We start from the raw sequence: 22,090 nt of genomic DNA on the forward strand, positions 1-22,090 counted from the left end.
CAAGGGAGTGCCTGGTATTCCAGAACCGAAGCGCCCGATGGGGAGTGCCTGGTGACCCGGCTCCTCGAGATCAAGCCGTAAGAAGGACTCTACAGGTAGGCGTAAGTCCCCGAAGCCTCCGGTTCACCCCGCCCAGCGGGAGGAAACGCGCTTTTTGTCGGGCGGCCTGGCCGAACCAGCCCAGCTGGTGCGGCCTTCGGGTCGGAAGGAACGGTTCCCGCTGTTGGGTCAGCCCACGGGAACCGCATCCTCGGCACCCAGAGCCCTTGGGCGGACGAGAGTCCCCGCTGAACCAGCGTTGCCTGCATTAACCCAGGCCCCTGGTGCGGACGTCCCCGCAGATGAAATCCAGTACCTCGGCAGGACGGCACCCTTGGCCCCAAGAGCCAGACGTCCAGTCGGCGTGCCCGGTAACCCAGCTCCCCGGCCCCAAGCCGAGACCTCGGCTGACGGAGGACTCCGCCTATAGGAGAGTGGTTAGCCTTTTCAGAAAGCACCACAAAATAGCGGAACCTGCGGCTACGGATGAAGATTCCTGGAAGTCAAGCCTTTTGAGGATCATGCAGACTCCCTCCCAACCTAAGACGTCCCTAGCTCTTCCTCTAGCCCGAGTTCTAGTCGTAGAGCAGGAGTATGTCGGCAAGGTAGTGGCCAGCAATGCCGAGGCCCCCAAAACCCAAAGGTCCTCGAAATTGCTCCAGGGCCTCAGACCCCAAGGCAAAGTCTATGTACCAGTGGGACGACGCCCAAGCGCCTGTAAGGTGGAGTCAGCCGTAGACATCCTTAGTCAAGGCGTTTCAGACGGTAGAGCCTCTTCGGCCCCAGTCTGTTTCTCGCCAGCAGAAGCCTACATGATGGAGAAAATGTCGAGGGACTTAGTAAACGTCTCCTCTTGGCTGGACTGGTGGGCTTCCACTTTGGTAGGTGTACAAGCCTCCTTTGACCCCAAGGACCCTGACCAGCAAGGCCTACTGAGGGACCTCATTACCTCTGGGGGTAAAACCCTTAAGTTTTTGACATATCAGTCTCTCGCACTAACAGGTAACTGGGTGCTCTGGAAGCGAGACACTGTTCTGGCGAAGGTGTCTCAGAAGGTACCAGACAGGGAGGCGCGAGCCATTCGCAGACTACCCCTGTTGGGAGAGTCTTTGTTTCCTCTGAAGGAACTAGAAGCCATAATGGAGAAGGTCTCGAAAAAGAAGGAGGCTAACGTCCCCAGACCTACGACTCCTAGGAGACCGCCCTATAAGAGGTCCGTCTCGGATAGTGCCGCGACACCCCAAGCCTATACCAGCACTACGAGGAGAGAAGCCCCCCTCTTCCTCCTGGTTCGCAACACCTCAGCCCCCCCGCAGGGGAGCTCCAGCGCCCTCAAGCTCCTTCAGGTCGGGTTACTCCGCCTCTAGGAGAGGCAGTTCAGGCCGCCCCTCTAGAAGAAGATAGAGTGGGCGGCCCCCTATCCCCGCCCAACCCTCGGGTTGGAGGATGCCTCAGACGTCATTGGCAAGCATGGAAGGCTCAAGGAGCAGAGCCTTGGACAGTGTCCGTACTAAAGGAGGGCTACAGACTTCCGTTCCTAACGGAACCACCCCCGCTTATTCCGGCCAACCGGACAGAATGGCTAGCTCCCAAAGACCCGTTAAAGAGGACCGCCCTTCAAGAGGAGGTATCGTCCATGTTAGAGAAGGGTGCCATGGAAGAAGTTCTTCTCCCAGGGCCAGGTTTCTACAGTCGCCTGTTCCTGGTGGAGAAAGCGACCGGGGGGTGGAGACCGGTTATAGATCTGTCAGCCTTCAACAAGTTCGTCAAGAAGACGGACTTCAAAATGGACACTCCGAAGTCAGTCCTGCTGTCCTTGAGGGAGAAAGATTATATGATGACCATCGACCCCAAGAACGCATACTTCCAGATTCCGGTCCACACCTCGGGTCGAAAGTTCCTCCGGGTGAAATGGGGTTCCCAGATCCTGCAATTCAGGACCCTTTTTTGCTTCGGTCTGTCAACAGCGCCCCAGGTGTTCACGAGAGTCTTCACGGCTGTCTCAGTGGAGGCTCACGAACGAGGCATTCGCCTTATCAGATACCTGGACGACTGGTTGCTTCTTTCCGCCTCAAAGGTCCTCTTAGAGGAACAAGGGAGGAGTCTCCTCCAATTTTCCAAGGATCTGGGGATCATAATCAACCCGAAGGAGTCAATCTATCCCCATCCACCAGAATGAACTACTTGGGAATGACATTAGACATCATTCGGGGAAAAGTTTTCCCTTCGGAGGACAAGATAAGAAACCTCAGGCACACTAGTCAGCCGTTCCTGTCAGAATACCCCAGGAGGGCGAAAGACTGGCAGAAGCTGATAGGTCACCTGGTCTCATTGGAGAACCTAGTTCCCCAAGGGAGGGTAAGGCTCAGATCCATCCAATGGAATCTCAAGAACCTCTGGTGCCAGACGGATTCACAGCAGGTGCTAATCCCAGTCCTTCCAAACACGAGACCCTCCCTAGAATGGTGGCATTGCCAGTCAAACTCACTCAAGGGGACGCCCTTCGGGACTGGCCCTCCCGAGTTACTACTGTTCACAGACGCCTCCAACCAGGGATGGGGAGCCCTTCTCCTCGACGAAACGTCACGAGAGACCTTGTTGGAAGGGGAGAGGCAACTCCACATCAATGTCCTGGAATTGGAAGCAGTCCAGAAGGCGTGCCTACACTTCGCAAGTCTGCTAAAGGGAAACACCGTGGCGTTGATGTGCGACAACGCCACGGTAGTGGCATACATAAAGAAGCAGGGTGCTTGAAATCGAAGGAGTTGTGCGATCTCACCATAGAGATTCTAGATTGAGCAGAAGAAAATCAAGTGGTGATGTTAGCAAGGTTCATTCCCGGGAAGAAAAACGTTCTGGCCGACGGCCTCAGCAGAATGGGCCAGATAGTAGGGACAGAATGGTCCCTTCTCCCAGAAGTAGCCAAGCTCATCATTCAACGATGGGGTTCCCCGGTGATTGACCTCTTTGCAACAACCTCAACGCCCAACTCCCAGTCTATTGCTCCCCTGTACCAGACCCAAAAGCAGCCTTAGAAGACGGTTTTCAGCACAAGTGGGACAATCTGGATGTGTACGCCTTTCCCCCTTTCACATTGATAAGACAAGTGCTCAACAGAGTAAGGACGGCCCGAAACCTAAAGATGACTTTGGTAGCGCCCTGGTGGCCGGAGAGAAAGTGGTTCACGGACCTAAAAGACCTATCGAGTCAACCGCCGTGGCCTCTGTCCGCCAGGTCAGACCTTCTGCACCAGCCTCATTTTCTCAGGCTCCACGACAACCCACTCTCCCTACGTCTTCACGCTTGGAGACTATAGAGCGGCTCCTGAAGAAAGAAGGATATTCTTCCTCCACGGCTAAGAGAATGTCTCTATACCTGAGAAAGTCGTCAGACGCGGACTACCAGGCAAAATGGGCCGCCGTCACAAAATGGTGCTCAGAGAGGCACATTAGACCTCTTAAGGCCTCGGTCCCAGACATAGCAGAGTTTCTGGTGTTTCTCAGGGACAAAGTAGAGATGTCAATCCCAGCCATAAAAGGAGTTCGGGCTGCCTTAGGCCAAGTCTTCCTCCTGAAGGGCATCGACCTGGGGGCCTCGAGGCACATAGCGATGCTTGTCAAAAGTTTCGAGCAGTCTTGCCCCCCCCAGGCGAGGAGGGTGCCCCAGTGGGACTTAGCCATGGTCCTGAAGATGCTGTGTCGTCCCCCCTTTGAACCCTTGAAGGATATCGTGGACAAAGATCTTACCCTCAAGGCCGTCTTCTTGCTGGCCTTGGCGTCCGCTAAGAGAGTGGGAGAGATCCATGGTTTGTCGTACGACGTCTCTCACTCAAAGGGGTGGAAAGAAGTATCCTTCAAGTTCGTGCCTTCTTTTGTAGCCAAGACTCAGAACCCAGCATTCTGGGACCCGAGGTTTGAAGGTTTCTCAATTCCTGCCATCCCTAAGACAGGTAATGCAGAAGACTTAAAATTGCGCCCAGTGCGAACAATTAGAAAATACCTGGAAAGGACAGCGCATCTCCGACCAGACATCAAGAGCCTCTTCGTTTCCACAGGTATTAATAAGAAACAAGTTTCCAAAAACACCATCTCCTTCTGGTTGAGACAGGTTATCGCCAGAACCTACAAGGAGGCTAGCATGGCAGTGCCAGGCACTCCCAGATCTCATGACATCAAGGGCCTGAGCACCTCCTAGCCTTTGAGAAAAACATGGCAGTAGGGCAGATTCTACAAGCAGGTTCTTGGTCGAACCAGTCAAGCTTTACTGCCCACTACCTCAAGGACTACTCAAGAAAATCCTTGGACAGGTTCTCCATTGGAACAGTCATCTCCGCCCTCCAAGCGGTGTAACGGTAAAAACCCCAGGCGCATTCAAGACTAGCGACCGGTAGGCACAAGTGCGGTTTCCTACCTCCTACCCAGTTGCTTACTTGCCTCTTCGGGGAGTACCGTCTGTTCCCAGAAAATAACACATTCTTCACGACTACGCGTCGAGAAGAAACGTCAAAGAAGTTTTTCAAAGGGTGAGTACTTAGACACTAACGTGAAATTTTGTGTAGTTACCCTCGCTTCCGCTCTCTGGTAGGTCCCGTTATCCAGAAGCCTGTTGGCCTCCACGGCCGTGTCAGTGGGTCAGAATAGCACTCCCTCCTCCTAAAGTGTAAGTCTCCTAAAGAAAGTAGTTCGAGGTTAGTATTCGTGTTGGAACAAATCAAAAATTTTAAATAATTTTTATTTTTCCTAACATACTTACCGAGAACTACTTTCGGGTAATGGCCCTCCCTTCCTTCCCCGAGTGCCTCTCTTCCCTTGCTAGCATTATGCTAATTCAATAGAACTTAATGAGGAAGGTGACCCAGCAAGCTAGCGACCTACCTTAATCCTACCCTCGGGGCACATTCCTTGATGCCGGGGGTAAGGCTACTTAGGGCGCGGAGTGGGGGGTAACTACTCAAAGCTCTGGTCGGCAGAGAGAGAGATTACCAGTGACTCCTAAAGAAAGTAGTTCTCGGTAAGTATGTTAGGAAAAATAAAAATTATTTAAAATTTTTGATTTTGTACGGAAACTTCCTCTAGTAAAAGATCCGATAGACCTCTCTCCCAGGTATCGAGAGGAGTCGAAGAGACAGGCATTACATCTGCAAGTGTCTCAGTTGTTAGAGAAGGGGGCGGTGGTGAAAGTCTCGGACCTTCAATCCCCAGGTTTTTACAACCGTCTCTTCCTTGTTCCAAAGAACACAGGAGGTTGGAGGCCAGTGCTGGATGTTAGTGCTCTCAACGTATTTGTTGTCAAAACAAAGTTTACGATGGAGACCACCAAATCCGTTCTAGCAGCAGTCAGAGAGGGGGACTGGATGGTCTCTCTCGACTTGCAGGATGCGTACTTCCACATTCCGATACATCCAGACTCTCAACCTTATCTGAGGTTTGTATACAGGAATGTTGTGTACCAGTTCCGAGCACTGTGCTTCGGTCTCAGCCAGCCCTGCTCCTCTTGTTTTTACGGGGCTCATGAGAAATGTAGCAAAGTTCCTACATTTGTCGGGGATCAGAGCCTCCCTGTACCTGGACGACTGGTTACTCAGAGCGTCGTCCCGTCATCGCTGTCTGCAGGACCTACAGTGGACTTTGGATCTTGCGAAGGAGTTGGGCCTCTTGGTGAACATGGAGAAGTTGCAGCTGACTCCCTCCTAAACGATTCTCTATTTGGGGATGGAGATACAGAGTCTAGCTTTTCGGGCTTTTCCGTCTGCCAACAGGATCGAGCAGGCTTTGCTCAAAGTCCGTCTCGTGCTAGAGAAAAACCGTTGCTCTGTGAGAAGCTGGATGAGCCTCCTAGGGACGCTATCATCCCTGGAACAGTTTATCTCTCTAGGGAGACTTCACCTACGCCCTCTCCAGTTCCACCTAGACTCCCATTGGAACAAGGAGAAGACTTTGGAGGCGGTCTCGATTCCGATCTCCGAACCAGTCAAGACTTGCCTGGCCTGGTGGGACAGCAATATAAGACTTCGAGAAGGTCTGTCTCTGGCAGTCAAGAACCCTAACCATGTGTTATTTTCTGACGCGTCGGATTTGGGTTGGGGGGCGACTCTGAACAGTCTGGAATGCTCGGGTCTTTGGGCGGCAGACCAGAGGAGCCTTCACATCAACTGCAAGGAGCTGTTGGCAGTCCATTTAGCACTGAGGAGTTTCGAGAGTCTGCTTCGAAACAAGGTGGTAGGAGTGAATGCAGACAATACCACGGCCTCGGCTTACATCTCGAAGCAAGGAGGCACTCACTCCCACGCTCTTTTCGTCATCGCAAGGGACCTCCTCATTTGGTCAAAAGATCGAAACATCTCGCTTTTGACAAAGTTCGTCCAAGGGAAGTTGAACGTCTTGGCGGACTGTCTCAGTCGAAGAGGTCAATTGATCCTTACAGAGTGGACGCTCCACAAGGATGTGTGCAAGAGGCTTTGGATGACTTGGGGTTAACCCACCATCGATCTCTTTGCGACCTCGCTGACAAAAAGGCTCCCGACTTATTGCTCTCCAGTCCCAGATCCAGAGGCGGCCCACATAGATGCCTTTCTGTTGGACTGGTCTCACCTGGACGTTTACGCCTTTCCACCTTTCAAGATCCTCAACAAGGTGTTGCAAAAGTTCGCCTCTCACGAAGGGACCAGGTTGACGTTGGTTGCTCCCCTCTGGCCTGCGAGAGAGTGGTTCACAGAGGTACTTCTATGGCTGGTAGACGTTCCAAGGAGTCTGCCTTTGCGGATGGATCTCTTACGGCAGCCTCACGTAAAGAGACTTCATCAAAGCCTCCCCGCGCTTCGTCTGACAGCCTTCAGACTATCGAAAGACTCTCAAGAGCTCGAGGATTTTCGAAGGAGGCAGCTAGAGCGATTGCGAGGGCTAGAAGATCCTCTACCATCAAGATCTACCAGTCGAAGTGGAAGGTATTTAGAGATTTGTGCAAGTCCTCCTCTATTTCCTCCTCCAGTACCTCTGTAGCGCAGATTGCGGATTTTCTCCTATATCTGAGAAACGGTCGCTCCCTCTCTGCATCCACCATTAAAGGCTACAGAAGCATGTTAGCTTCTGTTTTCAGGCATAGAGGCTTGGATCTTTCGAATAACAAAGATCTCCAAGACCTCCTTAAGTCTTTCGAGACCTCAAAGGAGCGTCGTATTTCAACTCCTGCTTGAAACTTGGACGTGGTCCTACAGTTCCTAATGTCAGACAGGTTTGAGCCTTTAAATTCAGCCTCCCTGAAGGATCTGACCCTCAAGACACTTTTTTTGGTGAGCTTGGCTTCGGCTAAAAGGGTCAGTGAGATCCATGCTTTTAGTAAGAACATCGGCTTCTCGACAAATAAAGCAATATGTTCTCTTCAACTTGGTTTTTTGGCCAAGAATGAACTTCCGTCTCGTCCTTGGCCTAAATCTTTTGAAATACCTAGTCTTTCGGAGATCGTAGGTAATGAAGTTGAAAGAGTGCTGTGCCCCGTTAGAGCTCTTAAGTTTTACTTATCTAGAACTAAACCAATGCGAGGTTGTTCAGAGGCTTTATGGTGCTCCGTTAAAAAGCCCTCGTTGCCCATGTCTAAGAATGCGTTATCTTACTTTATTAGACTTTTAATCCGGGAGGCACATTCTCATTTAAGTGAGAAGGATCGTAGTTTGCTTAAGGTCAAGGCTCACGAAGTTAGAGCGATAGCGACTTCGGTGGCTTTTAAGCAAAATAGATCCCTTCAAAGTATTATGGACGCGACCTTTTGGAGGAGCAAGTCGGTGTTCGCTTCATTTTACTTGAAAGACATCCAGACTCTTTATGAGGACTGCTACACCCTGGGTCCATTCGTTGCAACGAGTGCAGTAGTGGGTGAGGGTTCTACCACTACATTCCCTTAATCCCAATATCCTTTTAATCTACTCTTGAAATTTTTAATCTGGTTTTGGGTTGTACGGAAGACTAAGAAGTCTTTCGCAATCTTTTTGATTTGGCGGGTGGTCAAAATGTTGTTTCTTGAGAGCGCCCAGATTAAGGGTATTGATGAGGTCCTGTTTTACGGGTGTTCGCCCTGGATATAGCAGCTCCTGGGAGTCTTTCAGCATCCTGAGGGGATGGCTGGGCTTCGTGAGGAAAGCGGACTAATGAGGCAGAGTAATCATCAGAGTCAGCTTCCTTACCAGGTACCTATACTTAAGTTTGTTTTTATGAAATATTTGTCAAAAACTCTTGAGCATATACGCCTTTATTGTTATAATACTGGTCTCTACCCACCACCATGGGTGTGAATCAGCTATTTATATATTCACCGGCTAAGTTTAATATTTAAAAATGATATTTTCATTATAAAATAAATTTTTGAATATACTTACCCGGTGAATATATAATATTAAAGGCCCTCCCTTCCTCCCCGATAGAGACCCTGCGGACTGAGAAGAACTGGAGTGGTTGAGAAGTATATGCGGTATCTGGCCGATAGTCGGCGCTGGTGGGCACACCCGCAACCTTCATGGCGATCGCTCGCGAGTTTTTTGGAATCTGTCGGGCCGTTGGAGACGTCAGCTATTTATATATTCACCGGTACGTATATTCAAAAATTTATTTTATAATGAAAATATCATTTTTTTGCAAGGACGTACCGGTACGTCCATGGGGGTAAAGGGATGAGTTTTGTGAAACGTACCAGTACGTCCTTTGGTGGTAAATGGGTTAACATTTATCATATATTGAATATGTATTTACTGTATAGCTTTTTAATAGATACCAGTCATTAAACATTATGTGACGGATGATTTGATTCCTGGATTTTGGATACTTACACCTTCAATTTATATGTATGATTAGAAAAATGATGGTTTTTATTGCCAGCAGTTAGTAATTTTATTTATCATTTGTAGATGTCACTGTAAGTTAAATTTCAATTTATATGATTAAATAAGTGATGGTTTTATTACCAGCAGTTCGTAATTTTATCTTGTTTCAGATATCACAGTTAAAACATCAAATTTTCGTCAGGCGAGGGCGATGTTCGACGGGGAGTTTGAAAGTCCGAAGGCCACGAAAGCAACGGGGATAGTGATGGTCCCCACTCCGCACATAGTCGTAGACGACCCCACGGGTGGAATACCTGGACATGCGCAGTTTGAATCGGCACATGCGAATGCTCGGGAAGCAGCTGACAGAGTGAGTGCTTCTTGCGTTTGAAACTTGAAGATGTTGTAATGTTCTAATTCTTGATTGAAAGTATAAATAATGTCGAAGGGTCTCAGCTTAATGCTATTTAACTTTTATAACATATTTGCTTTTCTGGTTTTAAATAGATATTCTTTTAATCTTTATTTATTGTAAACGATATCGGCGTCAATGATCTTCGATGTCAAGATGCCAGAGAACTTCAAATCAATCAATCAATCTCAGCTTTTAAAACGTTTGGAATACAAACACAAATCCAACTGAAATTATAATTGTTCCAACACGGAGTACTTACTTCGAACTACTTTCTTAGGAGTATCTGGGATTCTCCTCCCAACCGACCAGAATTTTGTGTAGTTTCCCCTGTCTCCGTTTTCTATAGTGGGTCCCTCTGTAGCGGATGAATACGCGCCCTGAGGCGACCCAGGTCAGTGAGCGCGCGTGGCCATGTCTATGATATGTTTATGATAGATATGGTATCAAAGTCCCGTAAGACACTCGGGGAAGAATGGGCGTGCCATAACCCAAAAGTAGTTCGAGGTAAGTACTGTAAGGAAAAATACAAATTGCTTAAAATTTGTGATTTGTTCCAACACAGAGTACTTACCTCGAACTACTTTCTTAGGAGGCGGGGGTGGTCTTACGGGCCGAGAGACTGGCTGGATAAGATCGAGCCTAGATAGGAGACTAGGTTCTCCTGACCCAAAACGGAATATGAGACTTGGAGAAAACTACGCAATAAACTATTTAGTGTCGTAAGTAACTCACCTCTATAGGGATCTCCGGACATGGGTACTTCCATCTGAACGTTTCCCTCATGGCACAGGGGTAAGGACAAAATTTAACAAAATTCGACTTGTTAACATCTTCTTTGAACCTATTAAGTTGTTAGTTGAGGATTTCTGTACGCAATATCAGTTACGATTTGCTACTTTTAAGTTTGTTAGAACCTTTTTTATCGCTTTTTTAAGGTATATTAAATATGTTGGTGTGATTGACCTCAATGTATTTAATGGACTTTTGAATTATTATTATTATTATTACTAGCCAAGCTACAACCCTAGTTGGAAAAACAGATATGTTTTATATAAACTATAAAAAGACTCATGTCAGCCTGGTCAACATAAAAACATTTGCTGGAACTTTGAACTTTTGAAGTTCTACTGCGGTTTGAAATGCTTGCGGATTTTCTTTGCTGTTGGCATCCACAAAGACATGTCAATTATCTGTCTGTTGTCGAATGTTTTAGTTATTTTTCAGTTTTAAATACCTGCATTGACTAATGTATTTACGAGCGGGCCTTCAGGTTGAAATCTAACGATAGTAGAATTATTTTGAATTTAGAGTTGCTCAACAGAGAATTCCACAAGCAGTGCCTTATCTGTGTGGTGGTAATCATGAGCAGATATCAGCCAGGAAGGTAGAACATCGTAGAGCAAAATGACTAGGTGGTGTTGGATGCTAAATAGTCAAGAACTTATTATTTGTTTATCTAAGGACATTGAAGGACATTTAAAAGGTTTAAAAGTCGTTCATGAATGGCAGGGACAAGGGATGAGACTATGTCCTAGAGCCTGACCATATACTGTACACATATGATCAACACTTGATCCCTTTTCCATTGAGATATGATACGTCTCTGACTGTCCATGTTCATTTCTTGTTTACTTGAGTTATAAGTTGTTAGTTGAATTATGTAAATTGTAAATTAAATTCTTCAGAGTGCTTGTAACTAATATTGTTAGGAGTCCTTGTCAGTGACTGCTCCCGCCTGCCTGCCGAAGCAGAGCGATCGTCGTGGCGAGTAGTAGCCGAGGCCGAAACAGTCGAGCGGGCCCAAGACTCTTAGTCGAAGACCTTCAGACTCTCGCCGGGGGTTTGGTTTAGGCAGGATGTCTGCTCCCTTCGAGTGCCCAACCGTAAGGCCTCTTGCTGTCTTGCCTTGCACGGGAAACCCGTGAATCCCAAGGAAAGTAGCTCTGAAAGAGAAAAAGACATTGTATGAATCTTTAGGCTAGTTGCTTTCATTCATAAACCGGTTAAAATGGTTGACGGGTGAGAAAGACTACGTCTTTGCCGAGCCGAAATAAGTGACAGTCAGTCGTTAGTGCTAGTGAGAGCAGGGTGGCTAGCCTACCCCACTATCCCCTCCACCCCCCATGCTAACTAGCGGAGGGTAGTTACACCTCGAAATAGCTTTAACAGCTATATTCAGCTCCGCGGAAATAAACACCCACACGTAAAGAGCTCCAGGTTTTTATCGCTAGGAAAATTACAATTTATTCACAAGTTTGTTACTTTTCCTAACTATACAAACGGAAGTCCTTTAGATTATACTTCTCTCCTCAGCCACTCCTCTCAGTTCTAAGCTGAGAGGTCATAGGCGAAGAAACTCCATAGGTGAGGTGGCGGAGCACCTCGGTCTGCTCCCGCTTGTTGCTTAACTGCCCGTTAAAAGATGCAACGGCCATCCCACCTAAACGACTTGTGTTTGTATAGCTAGGAAAGACACAAAATACTTTTAAGATTTATAATTTCAATAATGTGTGGCTAATTATATCCTGGGATATTGGTAGCGTGGTATCCAAGTCTATCAAATATTAAATGCCACAGTTTCAACCCTTAACTTTGTTGACATCAGACAATAATGTTAATGCCAGTAAATTAAATACTGTATTCAATAACTGAAGATCTTAACCCTATGAATAAGTAGAGGAACAACTAAAGTCTGCTGTAGTTGAACAGCAGTCAGTATCCGTCTCAGAGAGTCTTTTCAAGAAGAGGAGAGAAGTCCGCTGTCAGTCTTCATTAACGTCTTTGCTTGTTTCAGTAAGATGATGATAGACTAGCTTGGAACACAACAACTATTTTATGTATGGATTTAGGAGTGCCAAAGGGTCGTGGAAAGAGAGGTGGATGAGGAAAGGAAGAGGGGAAGGGCAAAGGTCAGATATGGGAGGATAAAGTAGCAAATGATTTGCGGGAAAAGGGATGAAGAGAACGGGAGGGCCTGGATAGAAGATCATGGAGAAGGCTTATACAAAAAAGGGAGTAAAGGCTGTAGACAAAGAAGAATTCAGTAGTTAGACAGGGAACTAAGATGAAAATCTTTGTTGAGGAAACAGTTAATGAAGAGACCACCAAATAATTTCATAAAATTCTTCCACTGTCTTGGGTTAGAGTCCTCTTGCTTGAGGGTACACTCGAGCACACTATTCTATCTTTTCTTATTTCCTTTCCTCACTGGGTTATATTTTAGGCGAGTCATTCTACGTCATTTTTGGGTCGAACCCACCACAAATTGCAATAGTAATGAAACATGCATTTTTCAATGTCAAATTTAGTGGAGAATGACATACTAAAAATCAAGGAAAATCGAAGCATTGGAACATTTCCAAATTTTGCAATCATTAAGAGAAGGTTTGAAGAAAAAAAATCTGCATAAAATTTTCAGTGTATATTCTAGAGTCTAGACAAACAACTGTATACATGTTACATTACGACACCGGCATTCACCTTAGCTAAATTAAGATGACCATGACCAAGGATCAAGAGTTGAATGAACTGAGAGTCAAGTCTAATCATGTTGCCAAGACATCTCCATGTACCAGACCACACTGACAAATGTTTATTCATCTTCAGGACCAGCAAGAGCGCATTCTTCTTCTGGATCACTTTCTGGTTCTGGCAAGGTCACATTAGAACAGTGAAGTCCTTTGCATTCACTGCAGGCGGAAGAACATTCCAGGTTGTACTTGCGACAGCTGCATCGTCGGGTGCTGCAGTCTGTATTGCAGCCACAGTGGATGGCATCTAGCAGGTAATCTGGAGCAGGCTTCATCTCGGTCATAACGGGAACCATTCTCTCGTCACGGATAGACCATCCCCAACCATTGGCATCCATGCCAACTCCTTGCCACTGCTGAACCTGGACATACTCCCGTAGGCAATGTTGCTTTGCAGATGCTGATGTAGGGGGCAGGGTACGAGGCTCAACTCTGACAGTGCTTGTTGAAACCTTCTGGCAGAAGCGCTGAAACCTTAGTATGTCCAGTGTTTCCCCGGGCTGGCCATTGTACAAGCAAACCACGGCATTCTCTCCAGCTGTCATGACATCCTCTTTCGACGCTCCAGGAGTGTTGAACTTTGCCAAAAGCCCAGAGAAATACGCACTGGAGTTCAGCTTCTTCAAAGCTGCTGATTTGCCAATGGAGTACAGTCTTGACGTGGTATCACAACCCAGGAGTCCATGTGCCACAAGGAGCTTGTCACACACATGGCGTCCAAGTGTCTTTTGCACTTGCTCGATATTCCAACATCTTGCTTGCCTCCTTGACGTCAGCTTAGGCTCAGGTCGGAAGAACAGGTTGTGTGATGTGGGCCCTGCATGACTACATAGGAGAACAAGAAGATCGGTGTCATCGCCAACTACCACTGTGTCCTTGGTGTTTGCACATGCAATGGCTGTCTCCACTATGAGGACATCTGCATCTGCCCTGGCATGAAGAACATCGTTGTGCTGCCGTTGAAGGTCATCACTCAGTAGATTGATGAAGCTTTGTTTATTTGTTTGGTTGGCAAGGAAGTCATCTTTCTTCATAGTACATACCATGTCCTTTGTGAAGTTGACAAGGGGACTGCTGTGAGATCGAACGCGCCTGCTGTGCGCTACATCTTTGGTGGAGGGTGCGCTCACATATCCATCAAACACTATGACAGCTTTACCATACCTGTCTCCAACATATCGTATGTAGTGACTGGAGATTCCTTCATAGGTCTCGCCAAAATTCCAAGGAATTCTGTGTAGCAATGCCCCACCATCCAGAACATATTGCACATTCTGTGGCAGCACTGTGTTGCGAACGGCAAGGGGGAGTTGTTTCCAAATGGCCTCGGCTAGCGCTGGCTTGTCGGCCTCAAGCAGGATATCAATGGTCTGAAACAGTGCTGGTGGGTAACTGCATAGTTCGTACTTGAAGACATCAGTGAGGTCATTACAGCGTGATCCTGCCGTACTCAGACGTTGGAACAACAGTTGTGGATCTATCGGAACAGATTCTTTGCCATTTTTCACTGATGAACGTGTGTCTAAAGTCACAACCTGATTTTTTTTCTTGAACGTGTGATCAAGAACCTTTTTGCCAACCATTCCATCTAAGATCTTCCTGCCCACTGACGCTGCTTGGTCAGCATTGACCGAATCTCCAGCTGTGATGCCAGTGTCAAGGCTTTGCAGAGTTGGATCGTTTCCAAAGGGATCCTTTGATGACAGGTAGCCAATGAGTTTGTGCGTGTCATCTGTGTCCCGTGCTTGTCGAGCTGCTCTTTGCTCTTTGTGCTGGTCACTGGTCTCATACGGCACTGATGTGTAGTCTTGCAAGGCCATGTTGACCTCTGCACATATGGGGGTGGACAGCAGCCACGTGATCCTTTGCGACTCGCTCATGCCATGGCCCCTTGTCAGTCCCCCTGTGGTTTTCACACTTCTCATGAGCACTTGCTCGGTCAGAAGATCTGTGGACAAGCCGGCCCAGTACCGATCTGAGCGCCGCACTACGTGATATCCATTCTGGAACTGGTGGTGGACCTCGGGGTGCTGAATAGACAGTTGTGCCAGTCGCTGCAGGTAGACCTAAATAGATTTGGTGTAGAGATTGTGGCCTGCAGCTGCCAGGTAGGGGAACATGTCGTGCAAAGCGTGCACGTGCAGACGCCAGTCACCAGTGCGTTCCGACCTCAGGAATGTCCTCAATATGTCAATCATGTCCATGTATTGCAGCCATAGCTGTGCAGTACGTAGATCCTTCATCGATTGTCGGGCAACATTCATGATGTCACGAACAGAGTCCAGAACCGGGGCTGAAAGGATATCTTCAGTAGAACACTCACCCTTCATCAATGAATCATTCAGGTCTCGCAGCTCACACAGGTCAATTGGTCCAGCTCCCATACTTTGCGACCCTGACTCGGTATCATGTGGATCTATGGCTGCCTGTGCATCATCTATGCTTTGCATTATCTCGTCTTCACTTGGTTCGTCATCTTCTACAATACCCTGAGGACCATCATTCTTAGCCTGCGAACAAATAGGCACTAGCGTACCAAGTATCCTTTCTGCGAGGAGAGTGTTCAGTGCTGCATCAACCAAGAGATGCCCACGGATAGCTTGGTCATATGCCTTGCCAGACAGCATGTGCATTACAGTGTTCTCGGCATACACCAGTTCCAGAACAGAGCGCAGTCCAGATCCTGACATGATATTTCCAATACTCCCCAAGAAGCTCATCAACGTGTGGAAGCCCCCCATGCGCAGTACAATCTTACGCAAGTCACTGCCCTCCGATTGACTTTCGATGATGGTAAGCGCCTTCCACCAAAGTGGTTGGTCAAATGTGATGATGACCTTTGCGTTGTACTGTTTGGCGTGCTCAGATAGAAATGTCAATGTTGAATAGATGCAAGTTGGATCACTGCTGTTCATGTCGATCATGGGAAGCAGGAAGACTGTAGACTGACCTGGATGTACACCAGTGTGCACGGCTTGCATCATGCCAGACCATGCTGGTCGTGGTGAGCGTAATGTGAGGGACAGCTTCCAGAGGAGGTCAAGGTTGGTAGATCTGTCCTTTTCCATCTCATCTTGTAGAACCTCATACCTCAGAGTATCTAGCCCATCGCAAGGTGTTGTCAGATGTCGGATGTTTATTCGGCCCACAGCTACAACATCCTTCAGTGTCACAGACACACGTGGCACTCTTGTTGATGTCCTGGTACCTGGAGTGACAGACGCAATCATTCCCATCCCGGGGAATGTGTTGAGGCCATCTATTGTACGGATGTTGTGATCGACATTGTCCGCCATATATTGGATGAACTGCTCTGGCTGGTAGTTTGGTATGTCTGTCCCTAGTACAACTGCTGCACTCCGTTCATACCTTTGTATCTCACGATAAGAACTGCAATATCCGTGGGCATGGAGCGTGTCGATCAAGAACTTTGATGCAAAATGATGGTGCATCTGTACACCCAGTCCTATCTGTAAGGGTGCCAGCAGCACTCGGGGCCGAATTGCCTACATGATAGCTTGCCCTAGAGAACCGACTTTTCTATCAGCATCTCGGCCCACAAAGAGTGTTTGAAGAAGGAGTTTTAGTGATTCAGGTAGGAACGACATGGCTTCTTCTGTTGAGGACATTTCAGTCGTACATGGGTACATATCTATCGACTGTTGTTCGGATTTCACATCACTTTTGATCAGTTTTGCTGCCGTCTTAATCAGTCTCATCTTCTCAGCTTCATATAATGTCTCCTTTGGCCTTTGATGGAATTCGTGAATGATCGCAGAGGCCCTGTGGCGAAAGGTCACAAAATTCTCTTGGCCATTTATTTCTGCGATGGTGATATCCTGACCAAAGTGCTTTTGGATACATTCCTTCATGTAGGTGAATCCATAAGGTGTGCAATCAGTTCCAAGAAGAAATTCCCCCATTTTTCCTATGAGATCCGGTATCGTTGTCTGTTCCTCGTCATTGGCTTTGAGGTACTCTGCGACTTTTATGAATGCATCATTCCGTGTGTCATCAGCCGGTCTACCATACTTAGGTCGCTTGCTTGGCACTGTAAGGAACTGGCGTGGAATCTGCTTCCCAGTTCTGAAGTTTATGCTACATATATTGTGATAGACTGCGTCAGCGGCATGCAAGTCCTGGACGAATTCTACTCGAGCCTTTACTGTCTCTGACCATGCATCATTGCGTTCAACACAGCTCTCTGTAACTTTCTTCTGGAAGTCCACTGTTCGGACTGGTATAAGTTTATGCGATTTTTGTCTGCCCTGGTACTTGTCTGGTGTTCCACAGAACAAACAGTGTTCGCTGTAGTGAAACGCAGAACTGGCAGATCGACGCGCACGCACAGTGCCGCTGAAACCACCAGTACAGTCATATCCGCGTTTTCTGATGTCTCGCTCAATAGACAGTTGGGAGCAGAAGTCCTTCCTGCATCTGGTGTGTACAACTTGTCCAGGTGCGACACTGATATCAACCTGCCGTAGGTCATTTGCCTTGTTTATTCCATCACACCCCTTGGCACCTAATTTCGTGGTTTGTTCGCCGTTGCCGAGAGACTCGCTGCAGAAAACGCAATCGTCTATGCTACTGGTTAACCTAAAAAGAAAAAAAAAACAAGGGCTATTAGATGTTAATTATCTCAATTTATTTATTTAATAATAAAAATGTTTGACATCTTTTGAGAAATGTGAAAGAAATAACAAAAGCACTGTTATAACAAAAAATGTTATGCCATTTCTATTAGCGTATTTTCGTGCATAACTTTCAAAAAGTGGTTGCTCGAAATGAATGTGTTCCAATGCCTCGAATTTCCTTGACTTTTACTATGTTATTACATGGGTCAAAAGAAGCAAAAATGCCAAGTTTCATTACTATTGCAATTTGTGGTGGGTATATCCATAAAATGACTGGCCTACTAGGGAGGCACAACGCGAGCCACCGCGCGAGCCTACAGGAACGAGAACTGCCAGGTCGTCATCCTCACGTTTCCCCCTCCCCCTGCAAGCGCAGACCAGCGCGCTCGCAGGAGGGAGGGAAGTCTCCAGATAGGTTCAGGAACCAACCTTCTTCTTCTTCCCTTTCTGTTTAGGCAGGCCCAGTTGTCGTTTCTTCTCCGAAGGATCGCCTGATCCCCTTCCCTTCAGAGGGAGTCTCTGACAGCGCAGCTGTCTGTGAGCAGCCATGGTTCGGGTCCCTCATCATAGCTGTCGTGCAGGCTGTCAAACCTGCCTTTGCTGAGATGGACCTCAAATCAATGGCGGATCTGACCCCACTGAAGAGGAAGAGAGGAGTAGAAGTCATGGTAAATTCTCCAAGGGTCAAGCTGGCTCCTGAGACATCCTTGAGGAAGGCTTCCTTACCCCCCCAGACTTTCTCTCCCTCTCCTGTGGACGAAGATTTTCCGTCCTCGGGAATCTTCCGAGGTGAGGCGTTCTCTCATCGCACTAATGGGAGAAACCCCGCCTCGCACAGGAGAATCGTCCCCGGTTGGGGTGGAGAAGAGCCCTCAGACATCGTTGTTGGAGTCTTGTATTCCTCCCAGGAGGGAACCTAAGGACTCCAAGACAGTCACCAAGTCATCCTTAAGAATTCGCCCAGAGCCAACAAGACCCGCAGAGAACGTCCATGTGTCCCCCCAAGAAGAGCCTTTGGGGACTGGAGACTTTGCTGCCAGAGTAAGAGTAAGGGGGCAAGCCCTACGGGCAGAAGTTGAGACCATGTTAAAGAAGGGCGCTCTCCAGGAGGTCGTCGATGGTTCCCCATGCTTCTTCAGTCGACTCTTTCTTGTAAAGAAGGCGTCTGGAGGCTAGAGACCATTCATCGACCTCTCAGCTCTGAACAAGTTTGTCAAACAAACCCCGTTCAGCATGGAGACAGCGGACACGGTCAGACTTGCAGTGAGACCACAAGACTTCATGTGTACACTGGACCTGAAGGACGCGTACTTCCAGATCCCAATCCAGTCATCTTCAAGGAAGTACTTAAGATTCAGCCTAGACAACAAGATCTACCAGTTCAAGGTGCTGTGTTTCGGTCTCTCCACAGCACCTCAGGTATTCACTAGAGTGTTTACCCTGACTTCTTCGTGGGCACACAGGATCGGCATCCGTCTCCTCCGTTATCTGGACGACTGGCTGATCTTGGCAGACTCAGAGTCGACCCTTCTTCGACACCGAGACAAGCTTCTGGGACTTTGCCAAGATCTTGGGATCATGGTAATTCTCGAGAAGTCTTCTCTGCTTCCAACTCAGCGACTGGTATATCTAGGCATGATCTTGGACACCAATATCCACAAAGCCTTCCCATCAGACGACAGGATAGCAAGGCTGATGAGGGTCACAGATCCTTTCCTCAGACAAGAACAACTCCCAGCCCAATCGTGGTTATGTCTCCTCGGTCACCTTTCTTCACTGGCCCGTCTAGTTCCAAATGGTCGCCTCAGGATGAGATCCCTGCAATGGCGACTAAAGTCCCGGTGAAATCAAGGACACGATTCCTCGGACGTCTTGGTCCCTATGGGTCCTGCGGAATGGACGAACCTTCTGTAGTGGCTGGCGGATGAAAACTTACGAGAAAGGGAGTGGATCTTCTCATCCTCCCCCCGGATTTGATGCTGTTCTCGGACGCCTCAAATAATGGTGGGGGCCCATGTTCTGAACCACAGGAACTCAGGCCTCTGGTCAGAATCAGAAAAGTGCCTCCATGTAAACCTGCTAGAAATGAAGGGCGTATACATGGCACTTCAACAGTTCCAACAATACCTGGCGGGTCACTCCGTGGTGGTGATGAGCGACAACACCACGGTAGTGGCTTACATCAACAAGCAGGGAGGTACCTTTTCAGAGCAGCTATCCCATCTTGCAGTAGAGATACTGAGATGGACTGAAGTCCACTCGATTCCACTATCAGCTCTCTTCATTCCAGGCAAGAGGAATGTGCTCGCCTACAGTCTGAGCAGGGCATCTCGGATAGTGAGTACCAAGTGGTCTTTGGATCGTCTAGTAGCCAACAAAGTCCTGACTTTGTGGGGTTCCCCGACGGTGGATCTGTTCTCGACAGCATTGAATTTCAAGCTTCCGCCGTACTGCTCCCCAGTCCCGGACCCCAAGGCACTCTGGCAAGATGCCTTCCAACAACGGTGGGACAACATCGACGTTTACGCCTTTCCCCCGTTCTGTCTGATGAGAAGGGTACTCATCAAGACCAGAATATCGGTTAACCTTTCGATGAACTTGATAGCTCCGCTATGGCATCATGCAGAGTGGTTCCCGGACCTTCTGCAGCTCCTGACGGAACTCCCGAGAGAACTTACTCCTCGACACGAGCTACTCAGACAACCACATGCCAACATCTTCCACAAAGCCGTAGCATCGCTGCGGCTTCACACCTGGAGAGTATCCAGCGTCTCCTCACAGAGAGAGGCTTTTTGCAACAAGTTGCTGAAAGGATGTCTCGACACCTGTGAAAGTCATCCGCAGGGGTCTACCAGGCAAAGTGGAGAGTCTTCTGTGGCTGGTGTCGTGGAAGGGGTATCTCTCCACTCGATGCCACTATTCCAGCAATAGCGGAGTTTCTCGTGTATTTGCAGGAAGAAATGCGCCTTTCAGTCTCGGCAGTGAAAGGCTATCGCTCAGCCCCAAGTCTTGCCTTCAGGCTCAAAGGAATGGACATTTCCTCTTCGCTGGAACTTTCTCTACTCGTATGAAGTTATGAACTTACCTGATCTCAGTCGGAAGTGAGACCTCCTCCATGGAATGTGGTTCGAGTCCTCAGGTCTCTTAAGAGACCTCCTTTCGAACCATTACGCCAGGCTTCTGATCGCCACCTGACTTGGAAGACGGTGTTCCTACTTGCTTTGGCCTCGGCCAAGCGAGTCAGCGAACTTCATGGTCTCTCATATGACATCGCCCATTCAAGGGGATGGGGGGAGGTAATGTTCAGTTTCATCCCTGAGTTTGTTGATAAGACTCAAAATCCAGGATTGCCGGACCCTCGGTTCGACTCCTTCCGGATTTCGAGTCTCCGTTCTGTAACAGATGACCCAGACCATCTCCTACTGTGCCCAGTAAGGAGTCTGAGGCTCTATCTTAAGAGAACAGCTGCAATTCATCCTCGGGTGCAAGCATTGCTCGTGAGCACGGGAATTACGAAGAGGAGGGTCACTAGGAATACAATCTCAGCGTGGATTCGCAGGGTTATCCCTCATTCCCTGAATCTCGACCCTCCTCCGTCACGTCGCCCTAGAGCACATGATGTCAGAGGCATTGCTACGTCCCTGGCATTCAAGAAGAATTACTCGGTGACACAGGTTTTACAAGCTGGGGTTTGAAAGCATCAAACGACCTTCACAGCCCACTACCTGCAAGACATGAACCACAGGAGGCTCGATACGTTCTCTATCGGCCCTGTGTTGGCTGCACAACAGCTGGTTTAAACCTTAGGCTCCTTAATGGACAAGTAGCTGAAGGTTGAGGGCATTGTTACCCGGTTTTAGTCTGCGTGAATGAAAAGGTATGCCTGGCCCTTATTCTTTTCTTCATCCTCCCTTCTCTTGGGGAAAGCAGCATCCTGGGTTCTCTGCACAGCTGACCTCAAACCACTGCAGGTAACCCATGTTTCCTTGTGTTCCTAGTATTAAGATAATACTGTTACGTCCCCATACCCTTACAAGGTGGTATTGGGAACGTCCTATCCTAGAATTCCATCTAAATGACTTCAGGTCAACTTCCTAGGACGAGTCACACTTCATTCCTTCACACACAAGCATATGTAGGCCGCGGTCCTTGCAGAGCAAGGCACTTGCGATGTGCAGGGACTCCTTATCTTGAGCACTGACACACTCAGATACTGAGTCCCCGGGCAAAAAGCCAAAAGCCAGTAACGGCTGGGACTTACCACCCTACCTAAGGGTTAAGTCACCCATATTAAATAGCATGGTTTGTATTTCGGTTACGGAACAAATGACAAATTCGTAGATAATTCTTATTCTTCCTAACCATACAAACCTTAGCTATTTAATCAAACTTGCCCGCCAGCCCTGTCCCCCGGGAACTCCTACCTCTACGCAAAGTGAGCTAGTCACAGGTGTGTGAGGGGGGGGAGGGTAACAGCGAGGGGGTAGTAAACCCTCGTTAAAATTCTAATGGCTCGTCATTTCAGCTATGCCGAAAGTAATACCCATATTAAATAGCTAAGGTTTGTATGGTTAGGAAAAATACAAATTATCTACGAATTGGTCATTTTATTAAATACCTATATATACCAGCATTTATATATGAAATACCAGGTCCTTGT

General features: G+C 47.9%; 2 protein-coding genes across 8 annotated transcripts in view; one reads left to right on the plus strand and one right to left on the minus strand.

The window, feature by feature from the left end:
• The window catches only part of LOC137618708 (zinc finger protein 454-like), a 584,206-nt gene that overhangs the window by 425,189 nt on the left and 136,927 nt on the right, over positions 1-22,090 (minus strand). The gene's annotated exons all lie outside the window — the stretch shown is intronic.
• LOC137618710 (ketosamine-3-kinase-like) overlaps positions 1-22,090 on the plus strand; it is a 504,853-nt gene that overhangs the window by 285,149 nt on the left and 197,614 nt on the right. For 2 of the 6 annotated variants that reach the window (XR_011039814.1, XR_011039813.1), the window contains one exon: positions 9,019-9,218. The exons of 2 other annotated variants lie outside the window; for them this stretch is intronic. Coding sequence is in view for 2 of the 4 variants with exons in the window: in XM_068348871.1 (XP_068204972.1) it covers positions 9,051-9,218 (168 nt within the window). In the remaining 2 variants the exon portion in view is untranslated. The remainder of the gene's footprint in view (positions 1-9,018; positions 9,219-22,090) is intronic. 2 more of the 6 variants (XM_068348871.1, XM_068348872.1) reach the window with 1 other exon arrangement.

Source organism: Palaemon carinicauda, chromosome 25 (genome assembly GCF_036898095.1).
Source record: "Palaemon carinicauda isolate YSFRI2023 chromosome 25, ASM3689809v2, whole genome shotgun sequence".
NCBI lineage: Eukaryota > Metazoa > Arthropoda > Malacostraca > Decapoda > Palaemonidae > Palaemon > Palaemon carinicauda.